Raw genomic sequence first — 15792 nt, 5'->3', positions numbered from 1 at the left:
GACGAGGGCTTTTTTCAATCTAATTTATCGCAGACTCAATATACATATATAAGTCATGCATTTCGTACGCATTGACTAGTTTGACAACTGTGTGCTGTTCTAAGTTCTATTCACCAATTATACCCGCATAATTTTGACTTAAAGTGAAAAAGTGTGGGTCATAAAAAACTCTAGAGTACGGAAAATGCCAGCCGGGCCATTTATTCAAACAATTACGTCATAAAATTTAGATTATTGCAGTTACGAGGTTTTTGCTCCAGCATGTTGTTGATTAGCATTTGGTTTTCCCAGAGTAAATACTCAGTAGTGAATATGCAAAATCGGAGCCGAAATTCCATTGCGTGTTGAGATTGAGGTCATCAGTGCCCAGCAATAATACAATAACAAAATGTGCCAATTGTCCCTGTCCCCGTGAGCTTTAGTAGCTATCTATAGACGGTATGAATTGATAAATGACAACAGTAAGCAACGGCACGGTACCCATAATAGTAATATTGATCTATCCACCATAGAGACCAAATGTCAGTCGTTAGCTGGGTCCATAATATGAATGTTACTAGTCGCAGTTAAGTTTAATAACTCGTGTTAACGGAAAAACCTTTATTAAGCTGAACTTATTTGCAAAGCAATGTATCAGAGTTTCGGCTTAGAAAAATATAGAAATTTAACTGGGCCAGCATTTAACTTCGCTTAGCACTTTGTCGTTAGCGGAAAGCCAAAAGTGTTGAGCTTTGAAATCAAAAGTAGGAATGGTTGTATATATGACACACAATAAAGGTTCAATGGGGTGAGGTAGTTATTTTCAGTAGCTTTTCGAAGACACGTGGTTAAGAGCTGGGTACTTATCGCTCTGAGGTTCCAGATTCAGAGCTACATAACTACGAAAAGAAAAAAACATGGTTTTGGCTACGTTGACATAGTTTCGTACCTAAATGAGCTTGAAAGACGCTAATGAATAGTTAATTTCAGTAACCTAACAATTCGTGCGTTAGCAAACAATCTTATGCGGCGGTCTATAAGTAGAATTCCCTGAGAAGTGACAAAAACACCTTGAAAAAAGCACATAGAACCTTCTTTAGGTGTTTGTCGAGTTTTGTGCATTGCTCTACCCCTCTAAGGCTTGAAAGTAACGAAAATTGCGCCGTAGGCTTTCAGGATAAAAAAAATATTAAATGGGCATATTAGAGCATGAATGCTAACACTTGATAAATTCCCTTCAAAGATAGTTTCATGTGGCCGATAACCGTTATAAACCCAGTGGACAAAGAATATTTATAGCCGTGAACTATTTTTCAGCACGCGATATAAATGGAGCCGTGGGCGCTGCTCATATTAAAGGCTAAAGTGTGCAATTGACTTTGTTTAGTACGAGCACAGCTAAATAACCTTGAACTGTAATACTAGCTATAATGTAGCTAAACACAATATAAAGAGCCGTAAACGCATAACATCTGCAAAAGATGCTAAATAATATGTTGTTTTATGTATCTCGTGTAGCTGGGCATGGATTTTTTCGGTTGACCTATATACGACGCGCTGTTCCTAAATGTTCAAATAAGCTGTTTTATCCAATGCATTTATGGTGATGACCAGTTCTATGTTCAAACAACAGGATTCAGTGAGATTCTAAAAGTTAATTTTCCTTATTTCGGGATTTCAAGATTTTTTCCAAGAGGGATTCTAAGAGTTGTGAAATGGGTCTAATGCATCACTTCATCGAGTCGCCTCCGACCGACAGAAGCTCTTTTTTTCCAGGTGGGGTGGCATCATGCGCAAATAAAGTAACGCCGCGTCTTTAGGCCCCTATGGAATATAAGCAAATAAACGCATACTCGTGTTATACTACGGTTATGGTTTAGCTCTAAATTATACGGTATTGATAAAAATAAAAATATTTAATAGTGTCGAACCATTATCCTTAAATGTAACGTAAATTCAAATAGAGGGAATGTTAAGTCTAATTAACCTGCTTCATGATGGCACTCCGTTGAAATTGGGATAAGTTTTTTCAACTTCTTTGGGAATTTCTTTTTTTGGAAATTTATTGACCTGGTATACAGAAAAAAATAAAGCAAAACGTAAACTACTTTTTATGTATTTCATTTGAATGAATCAATCAATAACATCAAAATATACGTACCTTATTAGCAACAAGTCTATAAGCTTTAAACTCGACGAGCGCATATATAATGTATGACGCACAAATATGGTACAAACAGTGCTAAATTCAAATGAGTGACAACTATAAAGCCTATAATAAAGGGGAGCGTTCTGTCTCAAACTTGACTTCAAAAACCAATCGGACCCGATTGGTCCAAGGAATACAGATAATTACAGTAGTATTTAAAGCTAACGTGTGGTGAAGGATACGCCCAATACTTAAGGCGTCGAGGCTGGCTTTTAGCCCATAAAAAGGTGTATTTACGCTCGAATTCAAACTTAGACCACCATGTGCTTTTAAGTTTATCAGGCAAACATGTTATTCACTGCGCTATTACGGGGACATCATCAACGAAAAGTGTAATAGTCAGATATCCGTTGAAGATTCGAAATAATGCGAGTTCGAAACCGTATTTATGGAGTAAAATGAGGTGACGTAAAAATGCTGAGATGAAGTAGAGCAGCATGCCGATCAATGATCTAATGTATTTTGAACTTCCTTCGCTGAATATACGTGCCAACAGTGCCCTGTCTGTTCACGATATGCTTTTCTTTGACATCAATGTCGCTGTCCAAGTTACTACTTAACGTACCAAATGTCATTGGCTTCATTCTGAAATTCCATTCTTTGCAGTTGTACTGAAATCGCTTGGACTATGCTCAGGTTTTTAGAAAATCTAACTAGTCTGCCAAAAACCAAAACATTTTCAATGAGATATAGCCAGAACAATTATTAGATCTTTGCTAATGAGAGCCGCCCGCATTATTCTCAATGAAATTATGGCTTTACGAAATATACCTGCCAGCCAAGCACATCTTGAACTATTTGACTATCTTATAGAAGCAATTATATGTTTAATTACGCTGTGTTAATTATAGTACATGATCCTTAATAGGTGAGACAATCCTGGGGGTAATTAACGAAACGCTTATGGTTTGCAAGTAATCCGCATTAAAATTCTTCAAAGAACACATAATTAACTGTGTCGTTCAATGACGAAATAAGTACAGACATTCTATGGAGATGTATCTAACAGAAACGAATACAATTTATGTCACAAATAGAATGCTTGTTTGTTCTATAATGTTTCTGCCCTACTCAAAAGCTCAAAATTGCTTCATCGTATTTTACTCGGGCCTATTTCGCCTTACCCAGATCAACCTACGGCCACTATAGCTTCTGCTCAGCTAATCAAAGAAATCGCGCAATGCAAGAGTATTTATTATAATAAAAATCGTAGCGATATAAAATATAGCCATCGTAAAATTGAATATAATTTTACAAACACAACAGATTTGATACGAAACGAGCCAATGACTTTCTTGAGTCTCCCAGTTTTTTTTTGTTTGCTGTCAACGAAAGGTAGGACGTAATGATGCTTTGCTTAGCGTTTCGCACGACACGTAATGATTATCTTTTAATAATTTCATAGTACCAAAGCTTTTTTCAAAGTCATAATTTTTGCATTCAGAAGATAAATTCGCACCATCTAACTTCCTGCGTGAATACACTTCGCGAAATACAATGTTGCAGTTAATGGGGAGGATCGTGGTTTAGTGGGTATTCTCGCTCGCTCTCTCTTGGGGAAGAGCGAGTTCCACACTTGTGCTCTAAATAACTCGATTACATGAAGAATTAAGAAGGGCAACCAAAACAGTGCATCAATGAACCCGCCTGTACATTTAAAACATTCTTATCTAGTTATATAATAGATTATTTAAATCGAATTATGTCGTGAGCTGATTAAAATTAAAGGTACAGGTGTTCTGCTGTAAAGTATCAATATTATAAGCCCCAAGGGGTTTATTAACTAACGGGTGGGATTTGCAAGTCACCTAAGTTGTATACAATTGGTCCTCTTAATGGTACGCTTTGTTTCATGGCAACTGTAAACACTTAGTACTTAGTGACGCTACCTCTGAACACTTATACAAGCCTTTATATATCCTACAAAATAATCCTTTCGGACTGCGGCGCTATCTGGTGTCCCTAGTATCGTCGTGGTATTGCTATGTTGGTCACTGAAGCTAATAACTACCGGTATCTACTACAAAGTTGTTCTGGTTGACGGTAATCATAATTATAATGAATAGTTTGCTAATAATAGCATTAATGAACGACGTTTCCTTGGATTTCTATATAACGAAGATGTCCCCTTGATGCTTATGACTTAGCTAAATGTTCGGCGGAAACTAGAAGAGTGAAATTTTATTTACTGTTTCAGCCGCCGCAGTAACAGACGTGGCTTTTAGGTTTGGGTATGTTGAGCACCCTTTGACTTCTATTAGTGGACGACATTTGCTTCCCGTGCGCGTTCCGCGGCCGGATATCTGATCTCTTTCCGTTAAATACGGCGCAGCTTCCAAAACGTGAATTGTTTTAAGGTACCAGTCCACTCGTTTCTGATTTGTTTCATTAATAGGACAGCGTCTTAGCCTCAAGCCTATATTCATGATGATGACAAACGTAGCACAACATCGTATATTCAAGCTTCATTTAATCTAAGTGGCTACTTGGAGGTGCCTTCCAGCCGGTATCAGTAACAACTGGTCCGGCACGAAACCGTCGTCGGGTCGTTTAATTCAAGCAAGTATGTAGTTGCAAAAGCGGGAAAAACGTCTCTCAACTTGGAAACTAGAAGAAGGTTACGGCCTTCTTTGACAACATTATGAAAGAAAAGAAAGTGCTCGAAAGGATACGCTGCAGCTCGAGACGAGGAAGGATCCGATGTCCTTCAGTCGACTCTCTAATCCCGCCCAGGGAATTAGCATATCTGGGGAGGAGGGGAGCCGGAACAAAGCGGATAGTAACCCATTCCTGCAAACTATGCTTATTATAATCTCTGGGGTAGAGGTGAATAAATTCATCACTGATTGTAAATAATTTTTAAAACCAGTTTCGGACGCTCGAGTTTCTCGTAGTAGAATTAAGTATGCACTAACTGATTCTATTTCGAACAGCTAATTATCTATCGCGTTCGATTGAACCTCAGGTGCGTTATAGTACAACATAATGTAAAGTTCCCGTTTCGAGCGTCTAGAGTTATGTTTTTTCACAACAGACTAAACGCATGCAAAGATCAATACAAATTGGCCTGTCTGTCTCGGGAGTCGTATGAGCCAGCGTAAATGAAACAGGTTAAAATTGATTGCAAATCTGACAGAGAAGTTGAGAGAACTAATGTACCTCAGATGTACGTCAATCTAGCCTACTTACATACTCATATAGGTACATATTTGTTGAACATGTGTCTCATTTCTAAAAGTATAATGACCGAATTTCTATAACGTCTAATAATTGGGGCTAAACAATATCATCGAAAAATACCGACATCACATATTAGGTAGTCATAATTATCGTATATGACCTGCCATTAACAATTTCATATAGCTCTTCTACAAGAATTATTTATAACCACTGTAGTTGCTGGTACTTGAATTACTAGACAAATCTGGGCTGGGTTAGCTTTTTAACTAGGCTAAGTAGGAAATTTTTGTGAACGGATCACGATCACCCACTAATTATTAAGGATCATCTTTCCTTTTCAAAATCTAATTAGTCTTTGAAAGTAAAGCATTTTTTCCCCTGAACTGGTTGAACGACTGACTCCTTTGTACAAAGCGTTATGCGGCTTACTTCGTGACGCGTATGATTTTACCTTAGTGTATAGGTCAAGCCTGTAGGCATATCTAATTGATTACTTGACAGAAATTAACGGGCCCTGTTTGGCCCGAAAGACAGTGGGCCGTTTGAGAAAAACCCTGTGAGATAAATTATTATTTCAGTGCTGCTTCATGTAACCTTACTGTAGTACCCTTTGCGATCTTTTCCGAAAGGAACCGTTTAAAATGGACTGAATGTTTATTCCTTAGTTTGGTGGAATCAATTAGTGCATTAGCAGTAGCCTAGTTCTCCACAGTGACAACACTATTGATTTGCAAGCACGAATCTTAAAATGTCTCAAAAGTCGATAGAAATGTATGCAATTGGATAGATCTAATAGTAGAAAGCCAAAATAGCGTTACACAGCCTAATAGATATTTTACGAAAATATAAAGTAACAGTGTTACATCTCGACGAGTGTGTATTTAAAAACAATATTTATACTCTAACGATACCTGCTTATCAAATTATTTATTATTATGTCTGAGTTATTTAGTTTGATGTCCACCCAAACAGCCCTTACGTCATTGAGCCGAATGACAGAATTCATAAGTATCTCAGGAGGACAGAACTTTTATTAGAAGAATTGAACTAGAAATTCAATAGAACATGACTGATACAAGCTCATAAGCTATTTAAGAGTTGTATTGGAAATACATTTTTTTAAGAGAAATGGGTGGCCAAAAATACATACACGGTTTAGATGATTATGTCTTCCGTTTTTATCTACATTTGATAAATAATAATATAAATTACACTGTATATATTTTTCACCCACCGTAGTTGAACACAATTACCCACACGGCTGATATGAGGTAAACTTCAGTCAACATTGCGTTTGATGTTATGACGCTTTCCTGTTCAATTTTGGCTTTTAAGTGTTGCTAATTTTCTGCCATAGACTTTCTATTCAAGGTACCTTACAAGAAAAGGTCCATTGGCATTTCGTGTGAGCGACGGGCAAGGTATTCTACGGGGCCTTTATGCTTGGACGGCTCTCATCGAGATATGGACTTTTATGTCAACCATAACGTATAGGCGGAAACAAAAATTTCCCATTTTCTACAAAATCCTCCCGGATACGTAATATCACAGATTGTTGCAATAAATTCAACCTATTGGCGTCAGTCACTGTACTTTTTACTATACATCTGACCATTCGGTACTTATGTTGAAAACATAAATTGTTCAATAGATTGTACCTTCCCTTTCTAGTAATGGTCTGAAATGTTTGCTATTATTATATTGCATACTAAAAGCTCTTTATTTGAATGGAGTAATATTATTTCGAGTTTAGGTTCGACAGAGCCAAGAACGACAACTTCAGGAATGAACGAAATAAAAACATGTTATGTTATAATTGATTTTAAATATAAACTAAGTTATTATGCTTAAAGCGTTCGAGCGATTCAAAGACAGAATTCAGAAGACGAGAATGTTTATCGAAAATAAGTTAGAGGCGCACTTGCCCCCGCGCTTCGCAACACGTGAAGCCTGTTGTTCAAGACGGCATTTAAACTAGACACACTTTGAGTCGGAAAGGAAGGATATACAAACTATGGAAAACCACTATAGAATAGAGGATCATGTGTAGAATAGAGCACGCTCGTAGAACCAGCGTTAAGTAAGCGTTATAAGATTTTTTAAAAAATAGAAGACGCCTCTACACAGCTAAAAACAAAGAGAATAGCAGAAAGAGTCTTTAAACATGAACCATACCACACGTCAGCTCTCCGCAAACGTTGTCGAACATCTGTATCATGGACAAAATCTCGCGATTCGTTACGCCTGTTGTAACTTCTTCTTATATAAACGGCTCGTATTAAAGGGACGGTGCAAGCTGTCAGCCATGATGAAGGTGACTTGTGCCAGTGTTCTAGTTTTGATTTCCCTGACCACGGCCGATGAAGCGGCAATGAAGCAAAAATTGAAAAGCTGCTTCTCAAACGAATTCCTCCTTCAGATCCTAAGCCTAACGATGACCAACTGAAGAAAATGAAGCAGATCGTGTATGATCAGATCGACAAAGGGCCCTTGAGAACAGATGTTTTTAAGAAATAGAGGATGTGGCTAGGAAATAGATGTCGGAGGTCAAATAGAAGTCTATCGACTAGATCTTGCACAAGGTCTATAACATGTCAGAACATTGCCTAACGGAGGTCGAATCGTAAAAACAAAGCCAAATTGGAGAGTGAAAAATAGACTTCGTTGGCGCTTAGTAATAAAATTAAATTTCGATACTTGCACGAAAGCTCATTCAGGGTAGAATGTAACCTCGTTCCGTTTCGCTTAAATAAGCCATTTAAATAAATTACATTAATCTTGTTACCTACCTTATTTACCACTAACTATAAACGTGGGATCTTTACCTACTGCATTCGTCGTATACATACTAATGCTGGTGCCTGATTTACATAAAGTCTAGTAGTCAAAATAGAACTAATGAGGGTGTTAACTTTATGAGAATACTAAAAAAAAACAAAGACAAAAAAAAATAAGGATGTCTAAATTAAACTATGTAAGAGCAACTTAACGTCTGTATCATCAATAGATGAACTTCTTGGCTGAGGCCAGTACGATTCAGCTCGAGTTTATTCTCCATATCAGCCCAGATAAATGTCGACCATTATAGGTCTTAACCTAAATATATTTCCTTCAATATTACAGATGCTATTATCAGTGCTACAAGTGGTTTATACGACAAGCTTATTTTTAATAGCTAGATTTCAGTTTGTTGTTACTCGTATTGCAATCGTGTATTAGCTGGCTAACACGTGTGATTTGAAAACTTGTTTAATACGGAACCGAATTTTCACGGTGCAGCCTGCACGGCGGCCATTATTTGACATTAAAAACCAAACGTATTACTTTGGGCGGCTATCAAGCAGAGCCTTTGCGTGCCCGTGTACGTAGGTGTCCTATTTTCGATATTTTTCTATTGCTATTGTAGTATAGTCGATATTTATCGAGTTCCAATCACGCAGACACATATGCACAATCATTAACTCATTAGTTGGATTCTGGTACGTTATTGATTTGACTTTCGATATTCTGCCTTGTCATCCGGGTGTTGTTGGACATATGGCTCAATTCGTGTTACCATTGCCACTGCTCGGGTCGCGACGTCAGGCTCCGCGGTGTCTCGTCCTTGAGCTTTTCTCGCGCGACACGAGCCCCTCGTGAGTTCCGTGTGTTGGCTGACTCAACGCAACGAACGCCGCGCGGCGCCGCTCTAAGCTCGTTGTACGCCTGCTTTGACTTCGAATAGGGAGTAGGGGCCCTCCAATAGTCTGGTGGTAGCCGAGCAGAATTTCATTTGGTTACTTCCTTCATGCGTGCGGTGTGATGAGACGGAAGAAAATCAATTTGAAGGCGAGGTGTATGGTGGCTACCACTGCTGGCCAGCGACAACTTGGCGCAGGGTCTGAAACTTTGTTTAACGATTGACTATTATCGCCCCTTGTTGGTTTTAAAGATTTTATAATATACGTGAGTATTGTCAACTCTGCAAATAGTTACGCGAATGCTCGCAGCGGTCACATATGTAACAAGAAATTACAGAGTATTATAGGTAACGAGATGATTCCAGGCAACTGTGATTCTAGTGAGAACGAGCCGTGCTCCAGAAAGAGTTAGTTTTTAGAGAATGATTTTTTGGTAGGTGCGCAAGGACCTTTAATAACATACCTGATCACTTAGGTGTGATAGCTTCGACCTCCTCACTTTGCCGGCAGCCGGGATACTCTGTGGCAAATACATACTTATACTGTAGCACTGCGCAGGTTTAATTCTTGCGCACAGATGTGTTTCAACTTGAGAACAAATCGTGGTTTGCTATTCAGCGTGCTTCTTTGGTAAAATTGTAATTAAACACACAAAATCGATAACATTCCAATTTTTTCTCAGTCCACTTATATTCTCGCATTTTAATTACTGTGCTCTCGCGTCCATTTATAATGTTACCGGGTTCTCGAACTGTTACCTAGCCTTTCGAGCACCCTTCTATTAACCTCTGTGTTCATATACGATACGAATTAACCGACGAAGTCTGCGGGAGCATTTCTACATGCTAACAACCCTGGGGCTGAAGGTTTTTTAATTGGATCCTGTAGATTGTTCAGAGGCAGTAACAGACGTAACAGCTATAGCTTGAAATTTGAAACATGAAATGTTATTACAAATGAAGGCAGGGAATATTTTTAATTAATTTGTCATATCGTTGAAGGGCCCGTTGGATTCAGGGGCGAATGTGATGAGATCAGCAACGCAAAAACGTTTTTCGCGGAAAATGAACTCACGCCCACGCCATGTGCTTGGCCAGTGCACGATTAACCGACATATCGACAAATGGTTTATGTCAACAAATTGCAGACGACACTTGAGCAGGTTTATCTCACTAGGCAAGCTTCGTGTGGTGTTAATGTCATTCTAATATGGCATGTACTATGATCTCTTAAAAACGATAATTCGAGCCGTTTTTCTAGAAAAGTGATAACTTAAGACACAGCCCCAAGGACACGCTAAAGTCGTAAACGAGAAGTTGTCCTTCGAGAAAGGGCGATGCTCCTGGCCATCACGAGCGAAAATCAATCAGCGAATTTGTGTAGTACATCATCACCATGTATAGTTCGAAGGTGTTTTCGGAACCACTTCCGCTGTGGCGTGCTCTTCGAGATCGACAGTTAAGCGGGATACAGCAAAAAACCTCCTCATTCGATAGAACTGAAGACAGTTGGGCGCCGTGGACGTTTCCCACTGTGCCTTCTAAACGCGTAACACAAGCGCCTCTTGACAAAAAGAAGAATCGCCACCTGAAGACAAGTAATACAGGTAGTATGTAAAAAATTGCCGATAATGAAACTTGATATACCACATCGCCTTTTGACAGCAGGCTGGTGGTAGAACTGCTGTCTTTTTTCAAAACGGGCAGAAAAACGACATCATTATTAGCTCATCGGATCCAACTCTGAAAAGAAGATAGATTTTACGATAGAAAATTACACTATTTTAATGGAAGTTTAACACAAACGCAACTTTCGTTCAGCCTTGGCTCGTAGTGCATACATACATCCATGCATGCATGCATGCATATGCAGATTGAGTCAAAAGCCTTCTGGCAGTTGAATGGTTTTTATTCCAAATCTGTGTGAATAGTAGAGGGGACACAAAATACTACAATAAGGGTGCACATAAATATGCAACATATCGTAACAGGGGTCCTCTAATACTATTCCTATACATAGCAAAATTCACTCTTTTTTTGTGTCTCTGTTGGTACTTTTACAAAATGAAGACCCTTTAACAATTAAAAGAACTCACTCATCGTGTACATATATATATGTATATAATTTGGTTTAAGTTTTTAGGCAATCAGTTCATCACGCAATTGCGTCAATCAGCAAAAGTTGAACGTTATCCATGCGATTATACGCGACCGTGTGCATATATTCCTATATTTTCTGTTCAATCTGAATTATTAAAGATATCACTCGGCTGTGAGTTTTTTTGGAGTTGTCGTCTTTGTACTGTTGAACGATTTGTGATTCAATTTTACAACGTATCTAAAATGCCGATTTCAAAGGCGTGATCATAATTTAGTAGAACTTATTTGGAGATCTAAAATGGTCAGGTCTCCCTTCGACTGGTGATATTTTTTCATGGGAGTTACGGTCGCGTTTACTGGCAGATGCGCTTAAAGTTACTTGATATTTTTCCTAAAGCTTTACAGGGCTTCCAAGGGAATTCAATGATGTACGCAGGTGGCGTCATCAATACAAAAGCATCTTCACAGTGTCCGTATTGTAGTAGAGAAGTTCTGGATGAGCAAGAATCTACGGTGGTAACTATCTTCGGATTTAGATGGCATAACATCTGTTTCCGCTGTGATCGTTGCAGCCGGCCGCTAAAAACCCTCGGAGGATTTATTTGGTAATGGCTCTAGTTGATCTATGGCACAATTTGTCTCATTTAGACTATGTTCGCATTTACAATGTTAGCTAAATCTGTTAATTGTCATATTTTTTTTGTTAATGGAAACATTTGCATTTCAGTATCTTGAACTCTCCAAACTGTCTTGAATGCTATTTTGCCATCACCCCGATAAATGCGGTAAGCAAATATCGAAAGGATGTTCAGGAGACATCGCTGCACGACTGGTAAGTACTCATGAATCAAAGGCAGCCAGTTACAATATTGTGAATATAATTAGTATGAGGTCATTTACTGGGCAATGTAAGAAATATTGATTTCGTCTTTATGGTGAAGTTGTTTTATAACAGTGCAACATTTATAACACTTCTGTTCAAATCCGACACGAATTTACACTCTTTGTCAACAAAAAAAAAAAGACCGTTTACTCGGGTCATCATCATTCGCGCTTTTTTAGCGAACGGATCGTACTGAGCTGTGTAAAATTCGGGTGGTTTACAAATATGTGTTCCATCTTGGAACTTGAAGCGGCGAAAATAGCTCGTCATTGTTTGGTGAAAGTTTTACCCTTGGAAACATCGTGAACCGTTGGTTGACAAAGTTTCGGGAAAAAAATTTTAACTTGAAGATGATTTTTGTGAAAAACCCTTGTGAAGGCAAACAACGAAGGGTTGAGAGCTGCGGCGGACAACGGCCCACCTCGAAGTGTACGGGTGCTAGAGCTCGGGCTTGGTTTACCTAAAAATAGCTCAACTGTACAATTAGGTCTAACTAATGGGGCAAACAAGCTGAACAAATAGGTTCGACCTCATCTGAGTAAAAATTTAAACAAAGACGTTTGCTTCGTTTTGCTTTTATAACACCGACCCATTCTTGAAACGAGCTATAACTTTTCGTAACAAATAAATTCTACACGATAATTGGGGACAGTCGCAATCTACAGCTGCAAAAGTGTATGGTACCTGTTTGGTGGTATAGTGCAGATTTTACCCTCTACAGCTTCAAGAGCTCTGCAACGGCTGTACTATCAATAATTAGTGGAGATACTGGAAAAACACCATATTGAGTAGCGAAGATCAGGGACAAAGCCATCGCTGTTACGTGACAACGGCCGACCTCCACCTTGCAACAACGTTACTAGCAAAAATTCAAGAGTTATAGCCTAAGATTCTCCGTAAAACCACACACTCGTTAGATGTCTAATCAGATTAAACAAAATTTTGACAACGTCTTGACAGGATAATTATGAAAATCCCATCAACGTGTCGACATTATGTTTCAAGACGTCATCAGCTCTCGTATCTCAGACTTCTACATTAACGGGATAAATACATTATTATCTGAATAACTGAAAATCATAAATAATAGCGGTATATATTTTGACTAGAGTTGAGAGAACAAAGCCGGTGAGGAAAAACTTTGAGAGGATAGGGTTTATTATGCTATGTTTCAAATTGAGCGATCTAAAATAAGGACCAAGTGCAAGTTCTGTATCTGTTAATAAGATGTGCCTGACGTCGCCCTTTCACAGTAACTCGCGTTTTGAAGAAAATGTGCATACGTTTCGGTATTATACGATCACTTATTTGCATCGATTTTATCTTCAATTTTAGCTCTTGTTTGTAGAGCGTTGAACAACAGTTATACTGGATCTTTTCTGCTTGGCAGCCCATAACGTTCGAGTTAAACTTTGAATCGATAAACGAGTTCAAATTAAAACACTATCGTACTGTTTCGTTAACACACAAAAAGGCTATGATTGTATGCGAATAAACGCCTTATACGTACGCTTTTTAGCTCATCGCCAACGTTGGATACGACGTATGGAAGTGATTTGAGTACTTCCTTTCCTGGTGAACTATTCAGTGTCCTGTACCTCAATGAGAGCACCAACGAACATCTCTTCATGGACTCTTTCCGCGCATTTAAACAAGTTAGGTTATAAAAGAGGCTGATTTCGGCCTGGCAGGCTGATTGCTTCGCTTTGGTTGATTTAATAATTGAAAAAATTCCTATTTTGTCGTTCTAATATATTACAGTACACGGTTTCACTCGAAAAATCGGTTAACTGAACATTTCTAACAAAAATGCTAAAGATTCTTCTCGAATTTAAAATGCCAGCATTGCAAAAAAAACTCGCAAGCTGCTTCGTAAAGGTGACCGCTACTCTTAGCTGCAATGTATGCGAAATATTACAGAAGTTAAACAGACATTAGTTTTCGTATTTATTTACCTATTCGTATTAATTTACCTTGTATCTAAATTGTCTTATGCATTCTATCCTTTAGGAGGAGATCTCATATGAGGCCTATCGGCGGAGCAGCACTCCGCTGTTTGTAAACTCTCAGCTACAAACATCTTTAGATGTCAGCTTTGAGTCGTTCTCTCAACTTTTTACAACTGGTGATGACGTTAACAGTGAGACTAATCGACAGGTGTCTGAGGAAAAGACACTTTGCCTTCTTGCGGCCTCCCATCAACTCCGTACCGGTGTGTCAAATGAAAACGATGGTTGCATGCTGGCAGTCAGCACATCGCCACGAATCTGTAAAGAGCAACTTCAGCCATCGAGGAGCAGTTCTTTACTGAATTGTACTTCTTCCTACAATAAAGCAATAGTAGATCGCGTACGGTCGAGTGAAATGGTCGTCGTCTCCAGGAATGACATCTTGATTTTACTTGGACTTACCGTGGAAAAAAAGCAGAACGTAGCACCAAATCCGGAATGGACCACCTTGAATGAATCTCGGTCGCCTGACAAAGCTTTTATAGTACAAAACCATTTAAAAGCATGTAAAGTTTCTCAGTATTTAAATGTCACCCATTGTATCCGAGAGCAGATAGCCTTGAAGGCGCGGAAGCCCCTCCAGGTTATTTCTCGGTCTCATGGCAAGCCCTTTATTTGTGTCAAAACTTGCCAAAAGCCAGTGCTCAATGAAGCGAGACAACGACATGAAAAAGTCATTGAAAATGTATTTAAAGGAACCTTAGGCTGCTTTTGGTCGGTTGTCATTTCATTAGCAGCAATAGCTATCATTTGTACATATGGCCTCTCTAGTTTCTGCTAGCCAAAAGCTTTCTTTCTTAGCGTGGCCTTGTGTTAACTAGCGTTTCGTATTTAAAATAATGCTAGCAATATTTACTAGTTTTTTTATATAGTAATTCTATAGACGTTATGTTATTGTTTAAGGTACAGCCAAATATTGTCGGCTTTTCAGTAATCGAAATAAAAACAAAATAAATATTGTAATAGTAATAATACTCGTGGCCATAGTCGAAACAAATCACATCAATGTCAGCAATAATAACAACAACAATAATAATACGGCCGTATATTGTATCTCTTTGATAGTACACATCATTTTGCATTAAATAAGAACGTGATATTTGGACTGTAATTGTCGTACTGTAAAATTCAGAACAAAGTGAGAAGAAACTTGTGCTTATGTTCTTCTGTATCTTAACAGCATGCTTTACAATATATTCAATTTTATGTAACGATTGTACCAAACAAAGGAAAACAGTATTTTTCTGATTGTAACAGACACATTGTTTTGGATATATCGCTATTGGACGCACGCTCGTCGTTGGCGATACTTATGCATTAAAGATCTACACACAATACAAGTTGAATAGACTGGTTTTTTGGGAAGCTATCCGTGGGGTTCGGCCCGCGCATAGTTTGCCGCTGTTTAATTAATTCGATTCATTAATGCCGTACTCGCTCTTACGAATATTATAGCTGACGTATAATAAATCATTACTGCGTGGCAAATATCTAGCCCGTTTCATGCCCGCCATTGTCCTACTAAATTATCGGCGAACACTTCAATAATCCTATAGTACAGTTACTTCATCAGCATGTTAGAGGATTAACGAAGTTAACTTGTGTTAAAACCAATATAATGTCCCGTTGTAGACGGTAACTTTGTCTCCCTGATTCACTGAGTTAATTGTCTCTGTAATCCCCTTACCCTGATCCGACTCTCCGATTATCCTCTTGAAGTGAGTATTTTTGTCAACGTAACCTATAGCCATTA

The 15792-nt window shown here is 38.5% G+C and overlaps 1 protein-coding gene and 1 long non-coding RNA gene across 4 annotated transcripts; one reads left to right on the top strand and one right to left on the bottom strand.

Annotated features, from left to right (window-relative positions):
• Positions 1 to 8389: 8389 nt before the first annotated feature.
• LOC147757001 (uncharacterized) lies at positions 8390 to 10167 on the bottom strand. The gene is made up of 2 exons (XR_015323986.1): positions 9512 to 10167; positions 8390 to 9254 (listed from the first exon to the last, which is right to left on the bottom strand). It is a non-coding gene; the product is annotated as an uncharacterized LOC147757001 (long non-coding RNA).
• Positions 10168 to 10211: 44 nt separating this feature from the next.
• LOC111247134 (uncharacterized) lies at positions 10212 to 15529 on the top strand. 3 transcript variants are annotated; one of them, XM_086983945.1, is made up of 5 exons: positions 10212 to 10657; positions 11545 to 11752; positions 11875 to 11979; positions 13550 to 13685; positions 14041 to 15529. In XM_086983945.1, exons 1-5 carry the CDS (start codon positions 10444 to 10446, stop codon positions 14818 to 14820), a joined length of 1443 nt encoding a protein of 480 aa, XP_086840071.1. In that variant the 5' UTR covers positions 10212 to 10443; the 3' UTR covers positions 14821 to 15529. The 3 variants fall into 3 exon arrangements, with proteins under 3 accessions (XP_086840071.1, XP_022653455.1, XP_086840072.1); XM_022797720.2 differs by having other exon boundaries at positions 10214 to 10654; XM_086983946.1 differs by having other exon boundaries at positions 10514 to 10654; positions 11553 to 11752.
• Positions 15530 to 15792: the final 263 nt, after the last annotated feature.

The sequence above is a fragment of the Varroa destructor genome, unplaced genomic scaffold (genome assembly GCF_002443255.2).
Source record: "Varroa destructor unplaced genomic scaffold, Vdes_3.0 BEIS01000003.1, whole genome shotgun sequence".
NCBI classification, from domain to species: Eukaryota; Metazoa; Arthropoda; class Arachnida; order Mesostigmata; family Varroidae; genus Varroa; species Varroa destructor.
Note: the sequence above shows the minus strand (reverse complement) of the source record. Positions and strands in the feature narration are given on the sequence as shown.

Bases quoted from the DNA above. Each gene is read 5' to 3' on its own strand.
- LOC111247134 (XM_086983945.1), top strand. From the start codon at position 10,444: ATGTATAGTTCGAAGGTGTTTTCGGAACCACTTCCGCTGTGGCGTGCT. The intron at 10,658-11,544 runs GTATGTAAAAAA...TTTTTCCTAAAG, and splicing joins GAAGACAAGTAATACAGGTA to CTTTACAGGGCTTCCAAGGG. The intron at 11,753-11,874 runs GTAATGGCTCTA...TTTGCATTTCAG, and splicing joins ACCCTCGGAGGATTTATTTG to TATCTTGAACTCTCCAAACT.